Source organism: Anabrus simplex, chromosome 11 (genome assembly GCF_040414725.1).
Source record: "Anabrus simplex isolate iqAnaSimp1 chromosome 11, ASM4041472v1, whole genome shotgun sequence".
Classification (NCBI taxonomy): domain Eukaryota; kingdom Metazoa; phylum Arthropoda; class Insecta; order Orthoptera; family Tettigoniidae; genus Anabrus; species Anabrus simplex.
This window is the reverse complement of record NC_090275.1, coordinates 66,276,968-66,297,110: the sequence shown is the minus strand read 5'-3', so window position 1 is coordinate 66,297,110 and position 20,143 is coordinate 66,276,968. Positions and strand designations below refer to the sequence as shown.

Genomic DNA, 20,143 nt, shown 5'->3' with positions numbered 1-20,143 from the left:
AGTGCCAAGCGAATCCTTCGATCATTAGGGTATCTTTGGAATAAACTAACACTAATAAGCGCATCCTAATGGAAAAGCATGACATAAAATACAAAAGATTTGTTTATTTGAAAAAAAATCGCCCAGTATCAGGCGGAGGATAGGCCTGTAGTGTACACGGATGAAAGCTATATACATACGTCCCATGTATCCAGCAAAGGCTGGTCTGATGATTCAATATCCGGTATATCAGCGCCCATGTCAAAAGCTGTACATGCTGGCGGGGAAATGGGCTTCATCGAGAACTGTCTGCTAATCTGGAAGTCTGGCAGCAAGAGTGGCGACTGCCACGATGACATGAATAGTGACAACTTTTGGGTGAAAGATATGCTTATTCATAATCTTCCACCTCGCAGTGTTCTCGTGATTGACAACGCGTCATAACACAACAAGGAAGTAGATCGTGCACCAACCTCCAGAAAGTGACGATGATCTCCTGGCTAGTGAATAGGAACATTCCACACCGTGATACGATGTAAAAACACGAGCTTTATGAGCTTATCAAATTGCACAAGCCGGAACACAAAACCTACGTGCTAGATGAACTCGTGGAACATTACGGGCATTCGGTCCTTCGACTGCCCCCATATCACCCTGAATTAAACAGTATTGGAATAATGTAGGCAAAAGTGAAGAACTGGGTAGTTTCTCACAACATCACTTCACTATTGACGACGTAGAGAAACTCGCTAGACAGAAATTCGCTTTTAATGTAGATTTGTTTTGGAACCTTGTATTTTCTTCTTTAGTTATTACTTTAGCTGTTCGACCAAATAGTGAATTTTAATTCTACCAAGTCTTTTTCAGTTTCTTTGAACCAGTTCGGTTTTGTTTTGCGGTTACGGAAGAAGTCAAAGATTTGTTCGGGTAATCTATTAGACGTCATTCTGAGGAGATGACGGTAAAAATTTTCCTCCTTTTTAGCATAGTATCTGAGAGTTTTTCAATTTTCTTATAGTGTGTTTCATTCTTGACGTATATTATTATTATCGACTTATTTTACAAGATGTGGCTCAGGTTATGAAACCTGCTGTTATAGCAAACCATATTCTACACTGTGCATCTACATCGTCGTAAAGTTAATTTTACATTAAATTATAATTTAAAATAATGAGTACGCATATTGATACACGTAAACGATTTTCATACCTACTATAATATGAGGTTAAATTATGTTCTAACTCCTTATCATCTGTAACACTTGTAAATAAATTCATTTCGGCTAGGTATGTCTGTAATTTACAGACGGAAGATAATTCCACTAACTAAAAACAAATATTTCGGGTTAACTGTACGTCGCTACAACACTGAGCGAGAAGGGGAAGTCAGCGTTCTTGCTCCCACGGCTCTGCTTTCTCACTCGCACACTTCCCCTCACCGGATGTCTTCCTAGCTGGCCCGATCTCTACATCCTAATAACTTATTAACAAGTTATACGGGTTATTCAGCTAAGAAGTCCACCTGATATAACTCGTGAACAGTTTAAGATGCTGGCATTCTGTATTCACTTTCGTTAATGGTATTAAGGAGCTCATAGTTCAACATGCAGTGCTTTCCTAGGCTTTTGCAAAATTTATCGTCACAAGTTTCCATATGAGAACTGCTGATGATAACTATCAAGCTTACACTCGTAGTTACTGGGACGTCGCACAGCTCGCAGCACACGAGAATCGGTCTCGACAGCGTTGCCCATCACCCCTGCTGAAAGGATTGGAGCAAAGTCTGGCACTTTAGATTACACGTTCCACTCATGTGTAATGGGGGTTGCATATGTAGCAAAGAACATCTTCCCCGTCTCGGGCTCGAATAATGCACGCCTCTAGCATCCAAGTAGGTGAACAGTTATTCACAAATTTGGTTATTCAGCTAAGATGTCCACCTCAAATGAGCCGTGAACAGTTTAAGATACTGACATTCCGTTTTCACTTTCGTTAATGGTATTACGGGGTTCATAGTTGGAGATGCAGTACCTTCCCAGGCTTTTGGCACAATGTATTGGCTCGCACGTTTTCATGTGAGAACGTTATTTCACGCAATAACTGCCAATGATATACTATCAAGTTTACAGTCGTAGTTACTGGTACCGTACGTCTCGAGTTCGAATAATGCACGCCTCTAGTATCCAGGTACACGTATCTACAGTAGCCGTCAGGTTATGTACTTAAACCACTCATTCGTGTACCTACCAGTGCATACAATGCCAGAATGCGTATCCTGTATCATTATGTTATACTGCGTCAAAATAGACCTCGGTAAAAATGAACGCCCTAGTCGCTTGCACTACAGGAGGATCGGTCTCGAGATCTGACGTCAGTCTCGAGAGTCTCGAGCGAGAGCGTTGCCCATCACTACCTGACACGGAGCAGGCCATAAAAAAGACCCTGTATAACGGCTGGCGCTACTAGCTGTCTTCCTCGGGGGCCCGGGCTTGAATCCTGGCACTGTCAGAAACTTAAGATTGGCATGAAGGTTGGTATGTGGTTAAAACGGTGCACGCAGCTCATTTCCGTTAGGGGTGTGCTTGAAACGAAATGCAGCACCTCGGGACGAGGATATGAATGTACGGATGTAAAATACGGTATCTCTGCGAGCTATTGATATTGCGTAATGGAGGCCTAATTGTGTAATTATATATGTGTACTGCCTTTCCAAATCCTTTTCGTTAGGTTGTAACGAATTACCATAAAATTTCACATTGTGGTATGGTATATCTATTATTATTCTACTAGCTATAATTAAGACTGTGGCAAAACAATACAATGTGTACGGTACCATCTATTATGATGTGTGTTCTGTAAAAAAAAAAAAAATAAATAAAAAAAAAAAAAAATAAAAAATAAAAAAAATGGCCTACTGCTTTGCAAATATAACATTACTATAATAATTTGTTTCTAATTGTATACCTATTTGTAAAATGGTTAAAATACATGCTGTAAAGAGTTAGTTTGTATTAATTAAAATGTATACATCCAGAATTACTTCTTACGATTTACTGCTATGATCCACCATCTTTTCAAATACATTTCATGAGGTCGTGAAGAAAACCTTTGCATCACAGTATCTATTAATACAGCCAACAATCGTATAGTTCTGCCCGAACGTTATCGCATTGAAAAATAATCATATGAAGACGGCATTGTAAAATGATTTTTCTTCTTCTGATTCTCCTTTATTTATTGGGTCCCGCTTTTGCGTTATACCCAGCCACTAGTCGTTTTATCATGTAAAGCCAAAACTATGAAGGATGGTATATCACTTTTAAAAGGGATGGCGGGAGGGGAGATAAAAAGTTAGCTGAATAAACATACGTAGGTATTGGATACTGTGTCAAAAACAAAATAACACTTGGGATAGAGAATGTACAGGGACAGAAGGTTCTGCTCTTCACACCAGTGTGAACCATCACGGCGGTTCACTACATCACAGACATGACCGGATCAACACATAGGGAATTCTAATAATGGCTTTAGACAAAAACATAGAAAGGGATTCAGCGATGTAGGGCTACTGTAAAATGATTGAATATATGTATGTAAACATTACACATATTCCAGCTTCTTACGGTCAGCTGTTGATGAAGGTGCCCGTAAGTATATTTCGTAATGTCCACCCGCAGCAGCACATTGTTATACACACGGAGCCTATACCCTCAAGTTTACATTCTTAGTATACTGGGACGTTGCACATATCGCAGCACAGGATAATCTGTCTCGAGATCTGTGATGTCAGTCTCAAGAGTATCGAGAGAGAGTGTTGCCCATCACTAATTAAAGGTATAAACATAATTTGAACATGAATGTTCTTACTATTCTAAACAATTTATATATATTATGCATATCACATATATGTGATTTGATTAGAATGAGGCCTTTCAAGAATTAAACATGTCATTCTTTAATAGTGTGGTTTCCTATTACCAGTATGTTATACTGTTGGAGGTGTTATAGTGTTACACTGAAAAGATTCAAAGTTATATGAACTGAGTCAACACTGGAAAGTATGGCTTCCTTCTTAACAAAGCGACCGAGTGGCATTATTATGAGTCGCTGAAGAACAATAGTTCGGCAGACCCTCCCCCAATGTGAAAGTTATGGCAATTCTTGCCTATGATTGGGATGGCGTTACTGTAAACCATACCATTCCCCCTCAGATAGGCTGGTAACGCAAAACAATCTGCGAGCAGCACTGAGAAGAAAACTACAGCACATTATGCATGACCTACCTATGACAATGCTAGGGCATTTACTGCAGGCGTGGTGTCCCATTTGCTTAGTTAATGTCTGGGAAGTGTTCTACCATCCTCAATACTCTCCGGATTTAAGACCCTGTGATTTTTACCCAATCTATAGATTAGGCAGTACTGACTGCATCTAAAGGCTTCCACACTGCTGGGAACACATATGCATTGTAGACTTGTAAAACTTACAACCCTTTTATGTATGCTATGTACTTACGAAATAAATAGCTGCCACTACAAAAAAAAACAAAAAAAAAAACCTATGTATAAGAGCTGAAACAAAAGCAAGTAACCTATACTTATGTAACTGAAAGGCAGTGGAGGTCTTATGCTAGCAACTTGCCCGTCTCGTGCTGTCATTTTGGTCGCCTATTATAAAAAAAATGAATGGCTAATTCGGGACATAAAATGAACAAGCGTAAATACATTTATGTTGTCATGTACGTACAGATACTTATCAAGTAAATGTGTGTTGTATTCCTCGAAGAAGAGCAGCCCTTTTCAAGCACATGCCCAATTGATGCGAGCTGCATGCATCATTTTAATCACATACCAGCCCTGCTGCCAAATCTTTAAATATCTGGCAGTACTGGGAATGAGTCAAAATTGGGTCTCCTAATTGTTACACTGCAGAGATGGACTACTGCTACTTATAAGCATCCCTTATTTGAAGCAAATTTTTATCAGCAGGTAAATTTTCAATGAAAGTAAAACAATGTGCAGTCAGCTGGAGAATTATGCATCTTCATTTTTGATCAAGAAATGTAAACATCTTTCCATAACCAACAAATAACAGTATGTAACCAAGTTATTTTATATTCTTTTATAGAACCATTTCAGAAAGCTCTGGTTAATAACAAATTCTTAAAAATACGACAAGATTCTCATTCTGTTGGCATCTTGAAACAGGGCCAGGCCACAGCTCTAAGATGGGAAGTATGATCGTTTTTTCACCAGCCCTGCAGTCTAGGGGTAGCAAGCCCACCTTTTATTGGCAGGACCCAAGTTCGATTCCCAGCCAGGACAAGGAATTTTACTTGGATCCGAGGGCTGGTTTGAAGTCTATTCAGCCTACAAAAGGACACTGAGAAGCTATAATGTTAAGATAGTGGACTCAGTCTATAAAGCCAAGAATAATGGCAGAGAGGATTGGTCACACCACATGTCACCTGGTCTGCAGGTCTTTGGGTCGAAGAGTGGTCGCTTGGTAGGCCAAGGCCTATCATGGCTGTAATGCCATTTTTTGTTTTTTTTAGAAATCTGTTTACAATTAGAGAGCAGGAGTGGAGAAGAAAAATAAATAAAACAACTTAGGAATCAGTTCGAACTCGTGAATTCATTTTTATAATAAATAACATCTGCACTCACACAAACATTCAATTACACATGTTCTCAATTCATACAAGATGTCAACACAAGCTTCAATCACTTCCTTGGATTATGAATGATACAATTGTGAAGCTTTACATCAATAACAATAGTCTTCAAAATACAGAAAGGTACATGTTGACTATATCGATTTTTCAAAATGGAAATGAGAGCTTTGATCAGCCTTATTGAGGCTCTTAACAAGTCACCACTATTAAAGAGAATTATCAATGGCCTTTTTAACTATGCACTTCAGAGGTAGCCAGCTTCAATGTCAAATGCAAACTATTCCATGGAATGGATTACATAAACCAAAATTATTGGTAAATTAACAATGTTTATAGATATAAAAAAATAACAGGCTGACAATACCAAATCACTCAAGAGAAAAATGACCTTTTGGTGTTATAGAAAAATGAGTATAAATAAAAATCTGCTAATAAACCATTATTTTTCCACATATACTAGCATAAAATTTTTACCATAGTTGGGAACTGTAACTGAAAACTGTTTTACTCCATATCAACACAAATGATCATATGCTAATGAGCTAAACTATCTGTTGAGTTTGAGGTATAGTTGGTTTCTGCAGAGTTAAGTCATCTGCTAATGTCTGAACATGGAGTTCTCTAGTCTCAATAGCACATACGAAGCTCGATGTTTATGATAAAAGACAATGTTCGCAAAGTTCCCAAATTATTACACTAAAACATGCAATTTTATGTTTTATGCCTAAGTAGTATACTTGACTAGGAATCATGTGGTTGAGAGACAGAGTTCTGAGCAAGTCCATCATTTTCGTATTTTAATGAAAGCGGACAGACTGATGTAAGGAAAAATGTCCTCGTGATCATAAAACAGGAAAACTTACACATAACCTCCTGCTTAACAATATGGTGAATAATAGAGTATCGCTTGACAAAGGCACTGCTTCTGAACTAGCACTTCTTAAAAGTGGTAAACAAGACTTATCATTTCTAGGGGAGTGTGCTGGCCTCTGCATAAGAGAGATGAACACAGTGAAAATCAAACTCATCCAAATATTATCCACTAAAATCACCAATGTTATCCAAGATACCAATAACCAGCAATGGTGTAAACACAAGGTTATTTTTAAGCTTACAAAAATGACTTTCAGATGAAGCAGAAGACTAATTTCCATTATCCCTGTTACTCCTTAGATTTCAATTTAAAATTACAGTATGAATTAGACATTATAATGTTCTGTGTTTACACCATGTAAAAAAAGCAGAGACATTTCATGTAGTGTTCTGCTCTGAAACATCACCATAAACTACAACTTTGTTAATAACACCAAAGGTGCAACCATTATTAAAATCTGATATTATTAAAATATGATAAGTGGACTGTTCGGAAGGAATGATAATCACTATCTGAGCTGCATTATTTATACGATAAAAACAAAAGCATATAATGTTATCTACTGTAGTCGAGCTGATAATTCTACTGCTTTACCCCTTGAAAAAAAAAAAGTCAATCAATGCTGTTTTTAATCAGTTTCATGGAAGATAATCTTTCAACACCAAAAAGCAAATTTCCTAAACTATTTAAGGAATTTAACATGGTATGTTATCTGTCAAAAGACCAACTCATACTACAAGACATAACCAGCAATTTCTAACTAGCACAAAATGTGAACACAGAACACCTAACAAAGTAACATTTAATTGGAGAGATTTACACAATCTCTTCACCCAAACACATATGTGAACAGTAATTAGATTTCTTAACAAGAAGTGTTTTTACAATCTTTCTTCTAAATATCTTTTGCAACAACATTCAATATTTAGGCTAAATTGTATGAATACATTAACAACACACTGAAATACGTGAATAATCAATGGTCATGACCGATATAAATACCATGCACAATTTCCACATAAAAAAATAAACTAAGGGAAGCCAACACCCATGACTTGCAGAACATTGTATCTTATTTGTGAAGAAAGTCTAGTATTTTATCATTCTCCTCCTTCTCCTCCTCGTATTTGGAATAAAAATCAGTATCCATTACAGATTCAGAAATCACTGTATAATTCAAAGCAATTTATCAATTTGGAAAACTGAGATGCATATGGAAATCTATAACTTCCTCTGTAAACTAATAAAATAATGTTTATTAATGCTACACTGAGTATTTATTTCCTTTGATCTTATTTCGTGAAGTTTACAACTTATCTGGAAACCGGCTTTTTACTTAAAGCAGTTTCTTACTAACTTACGCCCTATTCCACAATATCGAAAGTCTTTCTTTCCTGGATCTTAACACAAGCAATGTTCCCAAGAGAGAAAGTCATCTTGTTGATTGGAAAGAAGACCTCACACATTTGTTCAACTTGGTCTATCAAACTAGACCGACCTCAAGACTGGCTTAAATCTACCTTCTTCATTTTACCAAATATGCCCAATACTAAGCGACATGCCCGTACCTATCGAACTGCAAAGAAAGAGTCTCTGAAACACAATTTGGTTTTACGAACGGACTTTGAATAAGAGATGCTTTAGTCTGCATGCAAGTCCTTGTGCAATGCCATAAACGCCAATAAGAATGTATATTTTCTTCATAGATTATGAAAAGGCCTTCAACAAAGTAGACCACGAGAAGTTACTGGATATACTACAGAACATAGGTCTAGCTGGAAGAGACATATGAAGTATTGCAAAATTTATACTGGAACTAGAGAGATACAGTGAGAGTGGAAGAAACACACACTGAAGAAGTAGAAATCTGTAGAGGCACCAGGTAAGGATGTGTTTTATCCCTGCTATCACCTATTCAGTGATGATTTTGGTAGAGGCAGTTGATCAGCATGCGGATATATGAATTGTGTGAATGGAGAATGTATCAATAATATCACATACAGAGACAACACAGTGGTTTTAGCTGAAAGTATGGAAGATCTATCTATCCTGCAGGTGCTAAACGCTGACCAACAACCTTTGCTGAACAGAAAAGGAATAATAATATAGGAACTCTATTTGTGTAATACATTCTTGGCTATATTACAACTTTTGTAAACACTGTAATACAGGTCTCTACATATTTGAACAACAAATTTCAAGAATAAAAAAAGTAACAGGAATCCTGATATAAATGGAAACCTTACCAAGTACTGTCAGTTACTGCGTCCTGTAGCCAGGCAACAGGAGTCATACCATTTACCACAGGGCGAGAGGAACAGTCTACCTGCTAGTGAACACTGGCCTGTTTTCCATCTGGGCAGTACCAAGCTGTCTCCATAGCATAAGTACAGTGCAGTGCAGTGCGCTCATCACCAATGGTTTACCATTCTGTATAGCTTAAGACCACAGTAACTAACAGTATAGCAACTGATTAAAAGTGATAGAAATCCCCTACTGTACATATTTCAACAATCAATTACAGGACTGAAAAAATAAAGTCTAATAGGAATTCTGATATACAATGGAGAGCTTGCTAAGTATAGCTACTGATTTAAGTGACAGAACCTAAATAATAAAGGGTAAGCCAAAAATACCACTCAAAAGAAATGCAGAAATTTATTACACAATTCAGTTGCTGGCAAGGGAAAATTTCCCTCAATTGTGTTAATTGCATACAATTATCAAGAAACTAATTTCTACACTACTTCATGTAAAGTATGATTTAAACAGTATGTTTTATGCTGGACTAGAATGTATGAACTCCCTACTTATCCATTACACAAGCTACGGATACCAGTTTCATTAAGCAAATCGTGCTGTGCTTATGTTTCTATAACACTTTTCAAAGTCAGTCATGTCCGCATTAGTTGCTACTGGTTGTGCAGTTAAAATTACTATATATATATAAAATTTGCACAAAGAACTTGAAACAGGATGCAGGGCTGAACATGGGCATCAGTAAAAAGATACAACAGGAAAATTCATTTTACCAGAGCAAGGGGAACTTCATTTGGAAGAAGGAAGTGTACAGAGTTGATGCATAAGATGCATTATTGCCACACCATACAGGCATGTGGAAAAGAGATCTGAACATTGATGAAGAGATGGGAGTAAAATCTAGGCCAGTGAAATAAGATTTTTAAGAAGTAAGAAATGAGGATGTCAGGAGGGAAATTGAAGTGGTAAAGCTTTCTGACATATTGAAGAGAAAATAACGAAGATGGTTTGGAAATGTTAAGAGCGCAGAAGAGGGAAGAATACTGAAGTGGATGATGGAACCAAAGATTGAAGGGAGGAAAAGAAGATTCAATCAGGAGCAGTATAATAAGAAGGAACCAGGATTGGAAAACAATGAGGGAGCAGTGATAGTGGTTGGACAGAGAGGATGGAAAGGTGTCATTAATGCCTCGACCTCGCTGGGGCAGGAAAAGGGAAACCGTTAACGAGTCTCCTTGAAAAAGGAGAAGATCTCAACTGTAGAAACAGTTTCTAGCAGAGCAAAATGTTCTTAGACTGAGCACAAAGCAACATCTCCTGTCGTATAACATAACATTTGGAGTGATAAGTGTATCATTTGTACATTAAGTATAAATATTTATTATTTTTGGTGCATGAAGAGAAATATTTTGCTGAACTTTTTGGTTGTAAAATTAGACTTTGTATCTCACTGTTTACATACATTATTCAGATTACATACATTTTGCCATCAAATGATAAGTATACCTAGGAACATGTGTATCATCCAAGATCATCAAATGTTGAAATAATGGATAGTAGACTTTCTCCTGACAATTTTACTTCATTACATTGTATATGTTTAATGAAGACTACATACTGTTGAGTCTTAAATAAGATGCAATAATGACAAATTCTGGACAGCAATTGTGAATTATGTTAATATGCTATTAAATAATTTGAAATTAGGCTCCAGTGAACATTTTTCCAAGTGTGAATGAGGCACAATAGTTTAAAGCATTATTTATTAATACTGCCTATCTGGAATAGTTGAAATCAACCAAGTAAACTTGTCCGGAAGTGAAAAAGCTTGCATTCATGAGCATACTTAACATAGGAACCAAGGCTTTATCTTATAACTGCCACATGAATGACAAGGGCACTTGAAGATGCTCGACAAGGCCTGTTCACAAAAGAAAGAATACTGTAGTTATCACTAAGTAGCTGTTAGTTTGCAAGTGTGTAGAGTACATGTTGCTACTGTCAAGAAATCTGAATACTGAGCAGCAAATCAACATTCACTCTTAATACAAACTGGGGAAAATGTTAAAGACATACCAGACGATGATGATTTATAGTAATTTGCTGTGACCTAAGAAAGTGCAGCTGTTCAGGTCAATTGTACAAGTTCCATTCGTAATTTTTTTTTTCTTGGGCGTCAATGGTGGTGTGTATCAAATTCCTATCTGAGAGTCGAACAGTTAGCTGCAGGCATTATCTCTAAGTTGAGATGTTTGAGAGAAAATTTCAGGAGGAGGAATAGATCAACATGTGAAGAAACACTCCTGGGGCTTCCACCATGACTACGAGCCAGCTCACGCATCACTGTTCATTCGTGAATTTTTATACAAACAGAACTACTGTATGTTTCCCCATCCACTTTACTTCCCTGACCTATCCCTACCATATTTATTTCATTCCCCAATCTAAAATTCACCTAGAAGTTAGTGATTTCAGTCAACTGAACAGATGAAATTAAAATTGCAGGCAGAACTGCACGCAGTCTCTCCAAACTGCTTGCAAGTACTGCTCAGTAAGTGGAAACTGCTCTGGGAGCATCATATTAAACAGGGGAGTATTCTGAAGAAGAAAGTAACGCAGGCTGCAGATAAGCCCCCTAAATAGTTTGGAAGTTATTGATCAGTAGCTGTTAGTTTGATAGTGTGTAAAGTATATGTTGCTATTGTCTGAATATTAAGAGCAGAGCATTTTTTGAACAGCCCTTGTATTTAATCCACTAGCAAAGTTAGTGCATTAATACCATCTCATTTTCTGTTTTAATTACATCTCAAAATTTAACCTTTCATAACTTTTCTTTGCGGTGATAACATTTTCAGACTGACAATGGATCTCCTTAAATCAAGCCCCATTCAATCTTTTTTCTCGTAATATGCACAGCTACATTTTTATTTCATTTACTCTTAACTATATTCTGTTTCACTTCCCTCGAGTTTTTTTTTTTTTTTACATAGTTGAGTTTGGCCAATCTGTACATAACATCCTATCACAACCACAATATCAAAATGTTTAATATCTATAATGGAACTCTATAGGTGAACAGTACTGGAACTGAGATTTCCAAACAGGAATTGGATGGGCAGGAAAGGACAGAGAATGGATATTGAACAGAATATTGACTCCTAATGATTGGTAAGAAAAATATCAATAAATTAAGGTGTCAGCTTTCTGAAAAAGGAAAAGGTCAGGTCAACTGTACAAGTTCCATTCGTACACCCTCCAGCAAATCGCCGGTAATGAATCATGATTGTTTATCACGTAGCAAGTGGTGGGACGCTTTAATGTCTTTAACTGTGACAGGCATGTCCCTGGACAATAATTGTCAGCAATGCCAAGAAGAGAGAGGAACCCTTTTCCCAAGTTCTTTGATACTGTCCACATGGAGAGACTGCATATCTAGCAACACACCATGCAATACAAAGAACCACTACTGAGGCACTAAGAGATACTGGTTATACTGTGGATAAAGGAGTCCATGGCTTGTCAGTCAATGTTAGCACCTGCAGGATGGATATGATAGCCTTAAGGGACAAAAATTGAAGGGTATATCATTAATCCAACCATCCAGTTTGAATCCATGCCCATCAACCTAGCGAGGTCAATAATGAAAAGAAGAGAAGATGCAAATCTGAACATTCCATTCTATTACCAAAAATAGACTTTGGAACATAATAGGCCTACTATTTGAGAAATTCTGTGCAGGGTTTTGTCAGCCCTGAAATATTCCCTTACAATACGAAGACACCATTCCTATAGCAAAACAAACTGTACAAGTACATTTTGTCCCTTACCTCCTCTTGGGGTAAATATTCATTCTAGCGTAGAATAAATCATATACAAGAGTACTCATTCTGATACATTTAAGGAAAACTTTTTTAAAGAAAGAGTGAAACTATTATTATATCTTATTGTATAAAAAAAAGAGCAAATATTTAAGTGATTGAAAATAGCTATAAAACTGAATGAAAACTTTGAAGGAAGCTGAACAAATGAATTTTCGCAGACTGTAGGGCTATTAAAGCAGTGAGGAAAACAGGATTCTCATGTTGTATTGTTATTTGAACTTGGATGAATCAGCCATTCAGATATTCTTGTGGGCAATTCCATAATATTTTTAGTCTCCAAACCTCATTTACTTGCCTGCCTGAAGTAATTCAGGAAGATTTTTAGAATACTAGAATTCTATTTTCAATAAGGACAACACACACTTCAAATATACCATATTTGCTTGCATGTAACTCGCCACTGCATATGTCTAACACCCCATTTTTAACATTTGAAACTGCAGGAAAAAAAAAAATCCCCACATAACTCCCATTAATTTCTGACAGTCATAAAGACATACGGTAATACACTAAATAAAGTTTGGGTATTCCGTGGACATGTCTACATTAAATATTGAGGCTGTACCATTTGCAGTTATGGTACTTTGTAAGTGACAGTACAAGAAGAAGCTGTATTTCCTTCTACCTGCAGAACGGTTGAGGCTAGCTGTTGTAACAAAAATAACAAACTCGCAAACCCCCACCCCAAGGCCGCATTCCTATCCAGTCAGTCACACTCAGTCATCCCTCTCACTCCTCTGTCTTTGTCAATATGCCTATCGCTACCCATCCGGCAGAGCTGATCATGAAAACTGGGAGTGTTTCCCTGTCCAGGTAGTCAAGAGTTTACGATATTAAGTATCGTCCATCTGTTGTATTGTCGACAAGTACCAGTATTCTGTCTTCACGTTTTATTGTTGTTTCTCAGTTAAGTTTCCTTGTGTAGATCGATCTTTATGTTATGGAGGAACATGGGAGTTATACGGCTGGGTTTAAACTCAAAGTGATCAAATATGCAGAAGAACATGGTAACAGAACTGCTGGTCAAGAATTCGGTGTGACTGAGTTTAATGTTCGCTACTGGCATAAACAGAAAGCTGGTGCTAGAAACCACCAAGTGAACACACAAGGCATTCAGAGGACCGAAAACTGGTAAGTTTCCTGAGCTGGAAGATGAGTTGCTTCATTTCGTTACAGAGTTGCAAAATGATGGCTTTAGTATCTCGCACGAGATCCTACATTTCAAAGTGTGCAAACTAGCAAGAGGAATCAGTTGTTCAGATCTGAAAGTGAGCCGGTGTTAGATCTGTAGATTCATGACATGAATGGGATTGTATCTGCAAAGGCGAACATCTCTGTCAGAAAATGCCAATCTATTTTGGTGACAAAATCATAGATTTTCATTGCCATGTGATAGAAAGTGGAAGAAAAACAATTACCTCTTATCTCAAACTGGCAATGCAGATCAAACCCCGATAAACTTCGACATGCCATGCAATAACACCATTAACAAGAAGGGAGAATCTAGCCTGCTTGTGTGTACAACTAGGTGTGAAAAACTGTTGCACAGTCATGCTAGCAATAACTGCAGACGGGAGAAAATTGCCACTGTATGTTATTTTCAAAAGAAAAACAGTGCCTAAAGCAAACTTTTCCAAAGGCATTCATGTACGAGTTCAAGAGAAAGGATGAATGAGAATAGCTCAGCTTCAACATAATATAAAAGGATGGTAGTGACAATGAATAGAGTAAGTATGCCAGTTGCCTTGTTTCAATAGCCTAATTCAAATTTGACGGGTTTTTTTTCAGGAATACGATCTTTCACGCACAGATCCCCGCATATATCATGCACCGCAAATGTTCACACTTATTTTTGGTCAAAAAAGTGAGAATTGTATGCGAGTAAATACGGTAACTTACATGAATTTTAGCCTGATTTCATTAGCAAACAAATTATAATTGGAATAAAATAACAATATTCTAACAGAAATATTACATAAAGATGCTCAACTACTATTAGTGTCTAAAAGCTCCAGATGATAGTAAAAGTCAGGAGTTGTAAAAAAATTTGTTGAACCTTGGGAAAATATTACGATTCTTTATTTAGCACACAGATTACGAGATAATGGTATGGGCCACATTTTGGAGAAACACTGTTAACTTATGAGAACCAAAAATTATAACTTGCAACAACAGATTTGATAAACTAACAGATTTACTGTGTCGTGAATATCACCATCACAGGGTATGCCATTACAGAGAACGCCTGGCCTGGCCAATGGCCTAGAAGTTATACGTTTATACGTTTATATTATTTAATCTACAGTTATGTGAAATTTGAACAAGAACAGAACAACTTTAAAAATTTACTTGAATCAAACCACAAGCTTCCTGGAGGAAAAGATACTTAGTACTTTAACAGCTTCAACATAATATAAAAGGATGGGATTAATAAACAGAAAACTCTGGGATTCTAAACTTCATTTCAGGCTGCTGGTAGTGGAGACAGACAGACAGACAGACAGACAGACAGACAGACAGACAGACAGACAGACAGACAGACAGACAGACAGACAGACAGACAGACAGACAGACAGACAGACACACACACACCCACCCCTACTCTATCCTATACCTGCAATGGCAAGAGACTTGCAGAAATTTGCTCCTCTTTGTTGCCACCCCACATTTTAAAGTGGCAGTCTCTTCAGTCTTATGGAAAGACAGATGGAGGGGAAAAGACCTGCAGGAAGACCTAAAACCCGTTGGATGGACATGATCATGATCAAAGTTGATCTAGTTACCAGGGGATGGACAGTGGATGATGTTCTCCATGACAAGTTATATATGATATAGATGTAGATTCCCATAGGGAACCTGAAATATTTGTCCCGAATGAGTAAATTTATAGTACCAATGAAAATGGTCTGTTATTGGACATTGTAAATTTTCCAGCTAACTCATTCCTGGCTGTCAGCGTTTCGCCCCCGTATGCTAAGTTGGGGTCATCAGTTGGTACTTAGTACACCCACCAAGATGCTTGGCCAGTGCATACCGTGGAAGAAAAACAATTACCTTACCATCATCTGATGGCCAAGCAGGCATCAATTTTTGGTAAGAAGACAAAGTCTCTCATGGTGCATTGGCACTGCCGGTGGCTCCAAGTAGCCTACGCAGTGGCCTCCACGTTATGCACTAGCCATGTGTCTTGGTGGGTGTGCTAAGTACTAACTGATGAGCCCAACTTAGCACACGGGGGCAAAACTCTGGCAACCAGGAATGAGTTAGCTGGAAAATTTATAATGTCCAATAACGGACCATTTATATTGGTATTATTAAGTTGTATATGGACGACAGGAAGAGGAGAAAGAGGCTCATAAACAGTACAATAATAATAATTATTAAATTAATGTTGTAATGGTCCACCTTTTCAATACTATGATGTGCAATTTTCTTAATTACATTACTAAATTAGGGACTAGTTTCGGCCTTGGCTGGTCATCTCCATCCTTAATGTAATACATCTAATAACTAAACAAATGTACAAACACACAATTGACATAGAAACAAATTTACAAAAATAAAACCGACATTAAAATCTGTTCACAATTAAGTATTTATTTATTTTCCACCTAGTCGATACAATGATTGCTTAAGGCAATTTTTAATGGTCAAAAGTGGTACATGTTTCGTATATTATCAACATCTTCAGCCACATAACACTGTTTAGAGGCAAAATATATATAATTGACAAAGTAATGCTTTAGAGGAAGTGACCTTAAAATTAACATAAGATTGACAAGATGAAAACATTACTTTGTCAATTTTATATATTTTTCCTCTAAACAGTGTTATGTGGCTGAAGATGTTGATAATATACGAAACATGTACCACTTTTGACCATTAAAAATTGCCTTAAGCAATCATTGTATCGACTAGGTGGAAAATAAATAAATACTTAATTGTGAATCTATTGAAGTGCGATACGGACCATGAAGCTGATTTTATGTAATAATTAAAATCTGTGACGAACTATGTGTAAAATTTGAAAAATAAATAAATTAGGCTCTAAATTCTTAGCATCTGGAGTATGCTCATCATCCAGACTCTTTCTCGCATTAATATTCATAGAATTGTTAGTTCCATCACAATTTCAATTGCAAAACAGGAACTGGTAAATGTTGATTCTGTAGTTAGATCATCAATCACCAAATCTACTTGAGTGGTGTTAGCAGTATGCAAGCCACTGGATGCCACTGTAAATGACCACCAGCTGACTCAGAACTGCTAGATGGTGTTTCCACATCAACCAACGTAAATAAAATAAAATGTTCCTGTAGTGCTTGTTAAAATCATGCTGAAATGCTGTTGAACACTGTCAGGACGGCGCATGAAGATATGGTTAAAACTGACAATTCTACTTTGTGGCTGGTTATTTATTTTTGAAATTTTACACATAGTTCATCCTAGATTTTAATGTCAATTGTATTTTTGTACGTTTGTTTTTATGTCAATTGTGTGTTTGAACATTTGTTTAGTTATTAGATGTATTATATTAAGGCTGAAGATGGCCAACCAAGGCCGAAACTAGTCCCTAGTTTAGTAATGTAATTAAAAAACATTGCATATTATAGTATTGAAAAGGTAGACCATTACGGCATTAATTTTATTGTGATCACAAATCAATACAGATCAAAACCATGAAGTTTATATCCTATGATCATAAACAGTACCCAGGAAACTTGAACTGTAGAATGATGATGAATTATGAGTCTTTTCAGCTACAACCATTTATGTATGAAGCAATGGAAGCTTTATTGTATTCCTTAAGAAATAGTGTTACTGCCAAACATCTAGTTTTTAAAGGTACTTAAATAACCGACTTGTACTCGAGCATTATCTTATTTCAGGAGGCTGTTCATTTGCGAGTTTAAGGAGAATGAAGATAAATTAAAGCAAAATGTAACCATAATTAAAGTTGCTAAAGTGAAGAGATTGGTTTTGAGATATTTGATTTCATTTTGACTTAAATAATATACATGGTATAAATGGAACAAGGTTTATATTGGTTCTTTAAATTGCTTTTTGGAAGTGCCTCTAATCCTATAAACAAAAATGAAGTGATATGTATTAATGATATCACCTAATAAACATATCCGACTGTAACATAATGATAGATGTTCAAAGCTAATTGTGACTTCTGGTGAATATTTTTCACATTAAGTCTTTCCTGATGCAAGATTTGAAAGATTGTACTGTATATAATGTAATGCACTTGTAGTACCAATGACTAGGTAAGGCATATACCATTTTCTCATTACAATTCTGTTATGTTTGTATAATTTCAGTGCATAATATGTTTAGAATACAACATTGTAAAATACTGCAATAACCTTTACTATGTTCTACCTCATGATGAATGACAATGTATGAAAGCCCAGAAATGATTACAAAGAGTTCAGATTGCTTAGCCAAACTGTAAGAAAAAAAATCCCAACTTATGATATTCATGAATTGAGATAACATTTTTAAAGATCAGTTATGATTGTTGGATTGATACTGTATTGCACAGTAAACACACAAGTGATGGCCTTCTTTTGGGCAATTAAACTGTGTCTACATTGTAAAAGAGCCATAAAACTGGCCTAACAGATTAAGATAAAAGAAATATAGTTCCAAGAAGTGGGATTGGGCTGGCATGTAGCAAGATCTAATAATCAGAAATGGAAAAAGGCAATAACAGAGTGGTACGGACGATGAAGAGGGTGTCCATTGTTTAGGTGATCCGACGAGGCAAACTGTGCAGCTAATGTGGATGAAAACTGTCCATGATAGAAGATTCTGGAAGGCAATAGGGAAGATTCTTGCTCCAAAGGGGAACTGAGCTAGCTCTGATAATACTGTTGTAAATACGTTGTTAATATGCCCAACAGCCTGAAATAAGTCCATCACTTGTCAGTTGACAATGGCTAACAGAAGCCTTTACCAGTATGTATATATATTATAATGAGTTTGCCTTTCAAACACAATAGTTTACATGCAGGTTATTTCAATGCTAATAAAGTACCACATTTAGGCACTGTTCATCTTATAATCCTACCAAGTTACAAAAATGCAATCAATTTACAGAAGAACTATGAACCTTACAAGTTTTCTTATTTTGCCTACAGTCTAAGAAAATCTCTATTCCAACTGACATTACAGTCCATTTTCACATTCTGATGTGCATTTAATAGGTTTATAAGGTTCAATGTATAATAGGCTGCTTCTCTCCTGTTCTATCAGTGCAATTCAGGAGATTCAACTGTGGGTTATAACCACTTAGTTTAAAAACTTCCACCCACTGACAATTACTAAGAAAACAAAAATAAAAACCAGAAATTAGCTTTGGTATACATCCATAACCAACAAAATGAATGAAGAGTCCCTAGGTCGATACTGATTCGAGGAATGAACGATAACAATTTGGTTCTTTCTTTGTGCTGTCACTGTTCATCACACTGTTCTTTATGATTTGCACTTAATCAGACTCACTCCGATACACTCACAGCACACGGTGCAACCAACTGTTGTGATACTTTCTTTCTATCACAACAACCAAATCGATTAAACAATGAATTCCTATAACAACGAAGGTTAAAGTTCGGAATGACTACTCTTTTCTTCATCTTGCCCTGAAAAAGAAAACAATCTGAATTATTAAAAATATCATACACAAACTTAATAATCTACTGGGAAAATGATTTGGGAGGAGGTCATAATAAATACACATGATAATGTAAAAATTAAGTCATGTACAGAAGGATAAGTATCTTCCTAAATAAGACTTGATTTGTCACTTGTTTGTTCCTTTACTTTATTTATATTGACTTATTAAAATCCTTTTCCCTTCCTGGGATTGGCCTGTGTTGCTTGTCTCAAACCACCAGCCTCTATCATATATTCTATCTGGCTTTACTCTCACCTTGTATGTTCACTCTTCAGCCCTAAGGCTGGCTGGATCCTCAACAGCTCTGCCATCAGCTGTCATAGATGGCCTAGGCATTACTGAAGAGGCATACTAGGGAAATGAGGAGTGAGGTAGTTTCCTGTTGCTTTCCTCACCGAGCCAGCAGTTTCTATTACATATCAGTCTGCCAAGCCCTCTGAAATGCTTGCACCAACTGACCCTATGAGCAACATTTTCACACCATTCATAGCAGGGACTGGCTGCAGAAGGAATGGCATTACTAGCATCACTCATACCTTAGTCACTTTCATATTGTCAAAGCCAAGTATAAGACAGAGACAGATCAATGAAAGTAACAAAATTACTCTAGCCCATACTAGAAGACACAGTGCACTGTAAACACTAGGTCTTACACCTTCCAAATCAAGACTGAAGGTCTCTCAAAATGTCCCTTCGACGAGTGCGCTCCTGATGAAACTACAAAGCAAAAATGAGCTTGTCAGGAAAGGATATAGATGATTGGAAGAGTCAGTCTGTACAGTGATAGTG

The 20,143-nt window shown here is 36.8% G+C and overlaps 1 protein-coding gene across 1 annotated transcript in view; it reads right to left on the bottom strand.

The window, feature by feature from the left end:
• Positions 1-16,497: 16,497 nt before the first annotated feature.
• The window catches only part of Grp170 (Grp170 co-chaperone), a 189,840-nt gene continuing 186,194 nt past the window's right edge, over positions 16,498-20,143 (bottom strand). The window contains exon 17 of the mRNA XM_067155379.2: positions 16,498-19,319. Within this exon, the coding sequence (XP_067011480.2) occupies positions 19,282-19,319 (38 nt within the window). The 3' untranslated portion in view covers positions 16,498-19,281. The remainder of the gene's footprint in view (positions 19,320-20,143) is intronic.